This window comes from Ricinus communis, chromosome 2 (assembly GCF_019578655.1).
Source record: "Ricinus communis isolate WT05 ecotype wild-type chromosome 2, ASM1957865v1, whole genome shotgun sequence".
Classification (NCBI taxonomy): domain Eukaryota; kingdom Viridiplantae; phylum Streptophyta; class Magnoliopsida; order Malpighiales; family Euphorbiaceae; genus Ricinus; species Ricinus communis.
Genome location: NC_063257.1, coordinates 12,470,590 through 12,481,605, shown reverse-complemented (window position 1 = coordinate 12,481,605; position 11,016 = coordinate 12,470,590). Strand labels below are relative to the sequence as shown.

The 11,016-nt window shown below is 31.9% G+C and overlaps 1 protein-coding gene across 1 annotated transcript; it reads right to left on the bottom strand.

Annotated features, from left to right (window-relative positions):
- Positions 1-545: 545 nt before the first annotated feature.
- LOC125369221 (F-box protein CPR1-like) lies at positions 546-1,747 on the bottom strand. The gene has a single exon (XM_048371168.1). It carries the CDS (start codon positions 1,699-1,701, stop codon positions 568-570), a length of 1,134 nt encoding a protein of 377 aa, XP_048227125.1. The 5' UTR covers positions 1,702-1,747; the 3' UTR covers positions 546-567.
- Positions 1,748-11,016: the final 9,269 nt, after the last annotated feature.

The following is an 11,016-nucleotide window of genomic DNA, read 5'->3' as shown; positions in this document are numbered from 1 at the left end:
ATCCATCGAAGCAATGCGCAATGCCTGTTGGATGGGATAGGTAAAGGACTTGGTGTTGAAAAAGAAAGAAGCAAACTTTGTGCAAAAAGGACGTAACCCTAGAATGAGGAAGAAAGTGAAATTATTATAAAGAATGGATAGATAAACAAAAATCAACCCACTGCTTAAAAGTTGCCATTCTCTTTTTTTAGCTCAAAGTAATGGCTTAGATAAAATAGGCAGTCTCAAATTAAAAGTGGCATGGCAAAAGAGAAAAGAGAAGGTGCTTCATCGGTGCTCAAAAAGTGCATAATAATTATAGATTAGCAGAAATTCTTAGATAAATTTAGTTTATTACGGGCAAAATTAATTTTACGTTGACAAGTGACGGGTGTAATATTTCATTATAGAAAGTTACGATTGATACTAGCAATTAAAACATGCATATGCTGTAATCTTATGAGCTTGATAACAATGCCTGAAAAGCATAATAATTTGGCAAACATCAAAGTCATAAATAGAATAAAATTAAATTAATTTAAATTAAATAAAGATTGTCCCTCGAACTCTAGACATCAGCTGACCTAATTAACAATTTGGTGAAACCAAACTCTCCACAAATGCAAGTTCTGCCTGCAACTGATACATCTGCCGGCCAGCAGTCTCAAACTCATTTTCCTCCAAATCATATGGAACCAATATAGAATTTTGAAGCCTTTGATCCATGGTAAAAACAGCTTCCTCCAGAAAAGGAAAGGGCGAATCTGGTGAAATTGCCTTACAATCCCTCAGAGGTACCTGGGGAATGGCTATGAGTTTGGTCCAAGAGGTTGTGTCCCCATATTCTTTCATTGACCAAACATTCACAGAAGCAGCTTCGACTTCATGCGAAAGCCAATTCCAAGGAAGATGTGCAGGACGAGGTTTGTAACCTCTGGTCGGGGTCACTACTGTCTGAGACAGACAAAGGCAGCCTTGCAAGACACCCAAGTTCATCACAACCACATCGCCTGCAGAAATATCAAACCTGGGAAGACCCATCTCCATGAACGTCTCTTCTGCCAAGGAAAAGCTGACAATCTTGCGATCTGATATAGCAGGTAGCAGCCAGTGCAGAGCTCCATTCAGGTTTATGCAACTCCTTAATCTCAAGTCGTAGTTAAAACCTTTAACCTTTCGCCAACAGTTTGATTTCAGAGAAAGGACTCTGAAATCTCTCCGCAACGGATGAAATTCATGTTGTATCACCTTGTAGTCATCGGTGGATGAAACATAACATAACTGATAATGAGTGGTGCGCGCTGGTGGAGAACGATGGCCGCCCATAGGCAACTGGCGAGACTCTCTAGTTGAAGGGTTCCGTAAGATCAGATGGTTCCTTCTTGATCCATAATTAGTGGTTAGCAGTAACAAGCCATCACAAGAACACAAAATCAGGTGTTTGTTCAAAAAAGGGTCTCTTAAGGGTAATACACTAACTTGTGCAGATTCTCCTGAAACAGAATAGAAATATGGTGCATGGTTGGTCCTGTTCCCGCGCAGGGATGATCCGTTGACAACAAATTTCTTGTGGTTATTGGATAATTGGAGATGTGATTTAATGAAGCAAGGATCGGAGATCAGGGAATACCATGTTTTTGATACACACTTGAAACGCAGTAGAGGCTTGACAGGGAGCCTCAAGAGTATGTCGATGGCAATATCTTCGGGTACATGAGTCATGGCTGCGCTGCGAATCTTCTCTGTCGTCTTCTTTTAGGATCGGAGTTTTTCTAATTCTTTTCTTTCTTTTGGGGGGTGTTTAGCTGTTTTTTATGCAATAGTTATATTAAACCTGATTTCTATTAACTAGTTTAATCCCAATCCCTTACTAATTCTATCAGTTTGATTTTAAGTTCTTTTCTTATCCACAAACAGTTGATTTACTTTTATTTTAAGTTAATTTTATATGATTAATTTCTTATAATTCATAATAAAAGTTATTACTTAAAATTATGCTTAATTTAATTAAATAATTATGATATTTATTATAGTACTAATATTTGAAGTTAGAAATTTTTATTAGTAAAAATTAATCTCAATTCGACTTAAATATTTATAGATATTTTTAATAATAAATATAATTAAATTAAATAAAATTAATCATAAAATTATTTATTATTATGAGCTATTCTTATTAACTTGTGTCATTAAAGGTATTATAAAATAAAAATTACTTAAATAATTTAATTTATTAACTACCAGTTACATTGATCAGTCGATCAAATAAAATCTTTAAATTTAGAATTCACCTAGAATTCACTATTATATTATATCCTTTATACTAATAATGCACTAATTTCCGTTTTTAATTAGTTATCCATAATTTTTCTGTTGAGTTAAATTGAAAACTTCAATATGCAATTTGATAGGTTAAAATAAAAAAAATAAAGAAGTAATACATTTTCTAAAATCTGCCTTATTACGCCAATCTTTGATTTCTTTTTTTTGTTACAGTAAATTTTCTTTGTAATTTGTAATAATGTATTAATTCACCATTTGGTATTCATGTTGGTTTTCCATCCAAATATTTATTTTCTAATTTTTTTATAGAAGGAAGAGTTAATATATTCATACAAATTATAGAACAATTTAATATAATAGAAAACAATTGAGAGACTAACTAGTATAATACAATAAACCTAAGAAGAAAAATAATAATTACCTCTACTTCTTTTATTGAAAAGCATTTTTATCATTTTATTTTAACTTAACAGAAAACTAATAAAAAAAATAATAGAATGGAGTTTTAATATATTATTATAAAATTATAAGAGAGATTGAATATAATATTAAAAATTAAGAGTAGTGTAATATGAGAAACCTCAATTAATAAAATCATAAAAATTCGACCTTCAAAACAATTTTTGATTGCTCTGATAAACATGCTTAGGCTCCTGCTTTTTTGTAATAGTTGTCTCGACAATCCCGTCAAATGAAAGATAATTCTTACTTAAACTTGGTATATATACCATAATAAGAAAATGAAACATATTATGAATGTTTTATACTATAGTATGTTAAACAAAAATAATTCTTATCTAAATTTAGTGCATATACGATAATTAATAAAAGAGTAATACATATTATAAGTGTTTTACATTTTGATATTGGATGACTGACACGTACTTATTCATTTAAAATTTATAAATCTATGTTAATCATCTATCGATTTTGTTTATACGTGTAAATATTGGCGAAAACTAGACAAAACTTTTCTGTCAAACAAATCCTTTCCTCAAGCTTTTTTAGTCATATGGTCACTTATTGGAAAGTTTTTGAAAGAGGAAATGTGGCTTCATGTATTGCAATTTTCTTGCTTCTACTCAAGGATTTTGAAAATAGCATTACAAACAATCCAAGATATCAAAAATACCAAGTTGATATGATAATAGTATATCCATGTCACATAATTTTCTTATCATCCTTGGTTGAGTTTGAATATCATGTATCTTCCTTTTACTGATTGAGTTTCAGTTTCACAGTTTTACTACACTTGTCTTAATAGCATTTGAAATTCATTGTATCTCAATTACTTTCCCCACTCATTGAACTAATGGTTGGTAGTAGACCCTGGCGATCCAAAACCAGCCTGATGAAACCTTGAACCAGCTCTAATTAACAGTTCCAGCTCATGAACTGATTTGGAACCATAAGGAGAAGGGATAAGTTAAGATCTATTGTCCTGTTCAACTTTAACCGATTTCGAATCTGAACCGATTGCCTAGGTTGGCTCAAACCTCTATGCAGTATTAATTGGTAACTTTTTTTTATATATTATTGATATTAATTATATAAATGGTGTACTTTGCTATTTTAGTATCTAAATATAATTTATTTAAATATTTTCGGTCAATTTACACTTAATGAAATGTCTATTAAATAAATTTTTTTATTAGACTAGATACGTATTAATATTTTTTCTTCATTTACATGTACTAAAATATTTTATATTTATAATGTTTATTAGATGTAATATCCTATAATAATTAATCTTCTTTATATTTAAATATTCATTATCTGTCAACTATATTTATTACGGTTAATATTTATATTTGTTGTTTTATTTATTATTCAACGATGTTAATATTAATTGATAACCTAGTAACTATAAAGTCAGTCTGTTCCATCCGGGAATGGCGAGGTTGACCAGAAATTGCTTCCTAATATAACTAGAATTCTAAGAGATCGTGTCTTAAGAGGACTCTAATCATAGAGTCCGACTTGACCTAGAACTCTGCTGATAAACAAGAGTACAAATCCTAATATGATTATAACGACCTATAAATGTAGAGTTTCTCTCTTAAATATACTAGAAGACCTTCAACGTTTATATTAAAAATGGGGGTACCACACTTACAGGTACATGCAATCTTACACACTTATACACTTTAGCCACCCTTACACAAGTTACGGACTTTATCATCGGAGCGAGTGGTTGGACAACCCATTTGGTGCTTTCTAACCTTTCCTGTAGGTACTCCGGAGATTAAGATCAGCCTTTTAAGATCTTTGTTGATAGCTTGCCCTAGTCAATCGAGTTATTAATGGGCACCGTCTGTGGGAAATTTCGTGCAAAAGCTTTGGTTCCATACCTAACCAAGCTAAATGGCAATCGATCAAGGTCAGAGTGGAGATGTTTGTCCACTAGGAACTGCGGATGAACCCAGCGATTCCTTGGCTGGATCCCAATTTCCTCTGCAGATCAGTCAATCATCTTTAGGTCCGCTTGGACCTGTCATCTCGTCCTCCAAGCCTTGGAGGAGAAATGTTTTCAACAACTTCATGCTAGAGAAAATCTTCTCTGGAAATTACACTTAGAAACGTCCAACTCCAATCAAAAATCTTTCGGCTACTTGGTAGAAGGAGATGGGACAAAGACCGCTAGTACCTCTGTCTCAGGCTCCGATCTTTACTTCGCCTGTAATGCCTCATAGTTGACCTACGGTCCTGGATCTTCCTTAAAGTCCTTCTTCTTAGCTGCAATAGAGCTAAGCTAGGTAGTAGCATTTTGTGCTTGAGCATTGGCCGCCTAAAGCTCGCCTTCCTATTTGCTCTCCTTAGTAGCTAACTCTTCAGCTTGCTTCTAGAGGATGTGCTCGGTATTCTTGGCTCTCACCCGATCATGGAAAGCTTGCTCACTCAGCTGCCTCTCATAATGTCTCTGAGCATTTCCTAGAGTTATAGCCTACGAGAAAAGAATCATTATTCAAACCTGAAAACAAAAAAGAAAGATCGGCAAGAAACTATGTTACCTGAAGGATAAGGGACATCTGTTAAGCATGAAATTCAGAAGGATGCATATTATTAAGCTCCCGAATATTAGCCTTCAAAGAAAGGAGATTGGCGAGCTCCTCTGCCAAGGATGGGGTTTTGAACTGTTGGACCTGCCTTGTACTTCTTTTCTAGATAAGTCTGAGGATCAGGACAATGGCCCGGGGTGGGAGTACCGACTTCCACACAGACATCCTCGTCTATAAACGAGGACGCTTCCTTAGATTCTGAGCAGGGGAAGGAGCGCGTAACACTAGAGACTGGTCCCCAAAACTAAGTTCCAAGATTGGATCAGCAGAAGCTGTATTGACAACGGGCATATCGTTGGAAACTGAAGTCGAAGCAGGAGCTGGAGGAGCAGAAGATGAGCTAGCATGTCTCTTGCCTTTGTTTAGCTTGATCTTTTTTAACTGCTTCAAATCGGTCACTGTAAAAAGCAAGATATAAGACAATCATATTAGAAGCCTATAACACGACAAAGATAAAGTAAAAATATCGAACAAGAAATGCCGAGTAGGTATACCTAAAGTGCTAACACCTAGCTCAGTTCATTATTCGGTAGTGTCGAGCTCAGAAAGGTACTGCTTGATTAGGGGAGTAATAGGGAATGTAGTCCCTTTCTTCCGAATATTAATTAAAGTTCGCCTATTTACAAGGTCTGACTGCAGGGTAAGTTTAGTTGGCTTTTTAAAAGGAGGCGCATGCCATCTCCTCAGTAAGAATATAAAATTTGTTTTATGGGCGATTAAGAAAAAATGGTCATGCTAGTTATGAACTGAGGAAGCAAAACCATCTAAAAGCTTAGATCCAGCTCGGGCTCTCAATTATATGAAAGAATACTCGGAAGCCCGAGTAACCAGATAAAAACTAAAGAAAAAATAAGAAGTCGGGACTATATTGGAATTTTTACAAAGTTGCTTAAAAGCAACAAGAAGGCAGATAGAATTCGGGTGTAGCTAGGCTATGGACACATACATACCAAGAATAACCAACTTAATGAAAGGATCTAAAGGAAGCCTCAGACTGGCCTTAAGATGCTCTTCATATAAAACTATATGATCGGCCTAAAGAACGTTGTTTCCTAGAAAGTCTTTTGGGACCTATTTCAAAGTATAAGAGGTCGTGATGTTGTACTGACTTTGGATATAATCAAAACGGGTCAAGTCCATTTTGAAAGGGTAAAGATGGTGATCATTTTCACCATCCTCGAAGGAGTCAGGACTCTCCACCTCTTCTTGAGGTAGGCCGATGGTCAGGAGTATCTTGAACAGACATAGACTCTGGGTAGAGAGAAGAAAGTTGGGATGGATCCATAATAATGAAAATGCACAAAAATCTATAGTAAAAAGAAGGAAGAAGAACCAAAAGGGATTAAAGGCACTTACTAGTGATAATTAAGACTTGTGAGGTAGAAAACTTGTTCAAAAACACGTTAAGAAAGAAAACAAAGGAAAGATAAAAGGAAATTCAAAAATGGCAGAAAGTGTTTTAGAAAGGAAAAATGCCAAACTGATAGTGATACTAGATAATAAGAATACCCCTCGAAGTCATGATGGAATATTTTAGAAACCAGGGATATAGCCGTCCTTTAGTAAAAAGCAAAATGATAGATGGTTGTCATTATGAAAGGCGTGGCAAACAAAATGTCAGAGGCATATCAGACATTACGAATGTTTGAAATTCAAACAGTATAGCCGAGCTTACCTCCTAATTTAGCACAATATGTTGGTCTAGTGCTTTAACAGCACTGAGCTCGCTACCATATACGAATTACCGAGCACTAGAAAATAAAAAATACCGAGCATAAATACTCTCAGATAAAGAGGGGGGGACTAATGATAACTGCATAACTATAAAGCTTGTCTGTCCCACCCAAAAATGTCGAGGTTGACCCGAGATTGCTCCCTAATATAATTGGGACTCTAAGAGATCGTGCTTTAAGAGGACTCTAGTCATAAAGTTCGGCCCGACCTAGACTCAGCTGATAAACAAGAGTACGAATCTTAATATGATTAAGATGATCTAACAGTGGAGTTTCTCTCCTAAATAGACTAGAAGACCTTCAATGTCTATATAAGAAATATGGGCACCAAACTTACAGGTACGTGTAATCTTACACACTTATACACTTTAGCCATTCTTATAAAAATTACTGACTTTATCATCAAAGTGAGTGGCCAGACAACACCGTCCGGCGCTTTCAAACCTTTCCTTGCAGGTACTCCAAAGATTAAGGTTAGCCTTTGAAGATCTTTATTGATAGCTCGCCCTAGTTAACCGAGTTATCATTAATATTCATTATTTGGTACTATAATGTTCATTATCTACATATATAATGTTCATCAATATTTATGATGTATATTGAAATATTTTTATGATTGATATAAGCAATCATTATTCATAGATATAATATTTATTAGCTTGTTAATGAATATTCATCAGTAATGAAAACCATATTCATTAATTTATTCATACAAACATATATAATATAGACATAACGTAATTATCCTTAAGGTAATTAGACAAAGAAAAAAAAACATCAAGCTAAAGTTATGCTAGAAATATTTATATTGGGGTGCACATCTTTTCAACAAAATTAAGTTAATAAACAATGAATATTTAACAATTAAATAATGAATATTCAGTTCATGTTTAATAAACATTCAGTGCATGTTTAATGAATAAGACAATGACATTTACTACAAATTTAATAAATCTAAATTATTTAAGAAAAAGTGTATCGACGTCTAATGCACGTGTGTACCTAGACTAGACTACATAACTCCATAATTCGGGTCCATGATATAAGAATTGATTTAACTACTCATTTGCTTACTTGGGAGGCATTCATAAGTTAATATTTAGTTTTGACCAATCTTTATCTTAATGCTCGCTATTGAGTTGAATTTTAATGAGTTTTGAATAACTAATGCATTAATTGGAAAAAATTTAGGTTTAATTAGGCATTTACCTTTATTCTAGTTTTATATATATTTTTAGTTTATTTAGGAGTTTTTTTTTATATTAATAAGTTTCTTTTTGTAGGAAAGATTAAAAAGAAAGCCTAAATGGTCAAGATGTGTTATGACTATACATGGGCGTGCTTCTACCTATTTTGCATGCTGGAAGAAAAATCATGAAGCATGGCTTGACACATGGCCATGCTAAAAACTATGTCGATCTTGAATCTCTGAAGAGTATGACGCACGGGTGTCACATGGGCGTGCTTGAAATCGTGACCATTTTTGCCCAAATTGAAAAAATTATGATAGCTCAGCATGGGATCACACATGGTCGTATGTAAAGTCGTGCTGTAAAGTGAAGAACGTGACATAGTCGTGCTGAAAGACGTGTCGAGCAGGAGAGAGTTTTCTTTTCAAAAGAAACTCGGTAATTTAGGTTAAAATATGTTTTCTTTGAGTCGGAATATAAAAAAGGGGTAAAAATGTATTTTTTATAGATTTCTTATCATTGAGAGACACTTTTGAATACACATATAAAGAAGATCAAAGAGGATTTTGAGCATCGATTCAAGAGTTTGAATTAATTATTTTTGCTTCTCCTTTGATTCCTTTAATTATGTTTTTGTGTAATGCTGCAATTATGAGCGGTTAAACTCTTCTTAGAGTTTGGAATTGCATAGTTAGTCTATTACTTGTTTGGATCTCTGTTTCCTTTCAAGGAATTAATTTTCAGTCAATGTTATAAGTTGCTTATAATTGTTCTTGTATTTGATTTTAGGCCTGATTAAATACATGTCTTTGGATAAATTATAGACAAAAAGCGTTACATGATTTATGAGCTCATAGATCTGCAAAACTCAGAAACCTTAATCATGAAAGTAGATGAATCCTTTGGGGAGTAATAAATTGCTAAGAAACTTAATGAACCCTAGTTAATTGATGCGACCGTGAAAATATGTTGTAATTAACTTTGATATTCTTAGATAAACTCGAAAGAGACTTTAAGTAATTTAAGTGATTTATCCTTAATTGAGTTAATGAATTGAATTGTGAAAAAATCATGTAATCTAAATAATAGATAGTGAATCAAATTTAGGTTCTAGTTTTTAATTATTAGATTTTTTTAAAAGAGTTGTTTCAGTTTTAAGTTCTCTTTTTTTATTAGTCAATTATTTATTTCATTATAATTATTTAATTTTATTAGATTGTAGAAATACAATTACAGCCGGTACTTAATATGAATTTTCTTATGGAAAGGATACTTATTTTAACTCCTTACTACTTATTGCGAACTGTGGTAATACCTGCTTAGTTAACGAAAATGATATATGAAAAATTTTAGTAGCCTTAAGTTATCATGTTTATTATAAAATTTTATTGCACACGTGGGTCATCATTGGTCCATTCTATTATTTTGCATGGTCATTTTACATTTGTTTGTATATAAATATCAAGCATCTATTTGGAATACCGAAGATTAATGAGAATAGCGGATTTGTTTCTCATCTTTTTCTCTTCGATATTTTCTCTCTGTTATCTAAATAGATACAAGATTTTTTTTTTTGTATCATTTGGTGTTAGAGCAATTACGATCCAAAGTGCTCAATGTTTTCTCTTTTGTAAAAATGATAAACGGGCGGGTTGAGTTGAATTCGGATAAAATTATTTTGAGTCTCGAATTATTTTGAATTTGTCTATTTCGGGTACAAATTCTTTTGGATTCAGATAATTTCGGGTTCGAATGATGTTGGATTTTGCTAGTTTCAGGTTCGAGTTTGGTCGTATTTTAGTTGGTTAACTTTGCTTATTTTTCAAATTCGGATCATTACGGGTTCAGTTCGAGTTGCATTAGATAAAATATAATTCGGGTTGCCTCAAATTTTTGGATTGAATTTCATATTAAATTTTAAGATTAATTTATCTAATTTTATTTTTTAATCTCATAGATTTTATCCAATAAAATTATATATATTTAAAAATTTTCTAATTGAAGATCTAAAATTCAAATTTTTATATTGTGGTGAACCATCTCCTACCTTGTATCTGTATAGCCGCCTCTTTGTTCAACTATCGTTTTTGTTTATCTTAAACTTTTCTTCAAAAATTAAAGAAAAGAATAAAAATATAATTTATTAATTTTAAAAATAATTAACTTAATTATTTAGTTTACCTACGAAAGTATTGTAAATTAAATTAGATTTAAAATAATGTCAACGTCAAAATTTTATTTAGTTGATTTTTTCATTATCAATTAAATTTCTCGAATTTTATAAGAAAATTATTTAAAATTATTAATTTAAATTCTTTACTCAAAGTAATTTTATTTTTAGTCTTAAATATTCTTTTTTCATAAATATATTATAAAATGATTTCACCTTTTCTTTTTTTTTAAAGAAAAATTTAAATAAAAATAAACTAAATTATAAAATTCTTAACTTCAATTATTTTATTTGATTACTTTTTAATGTCTTTATTTTTTGATATTATATATATAAATTCAAGCTATTATTTTATTTAATGATTAAAAATTTATAAAGCAATAGTTTTAAAAGATTAAAAGTTTAAAGATGATATTAGAAAAGATATTTCCTAAAATTCTAATTGAAAATAAAATATATTACTAAAATTCATATCAAAATTGATTATTTATGATAATTAAATGTCACTAAAATGATATTTTTATTTTAATAAAAAAATTATATTTAGAGTCATTTTAGATTTTGAATTGGGTCATTTTAAATTTCGGCCTCAGATCATTTCA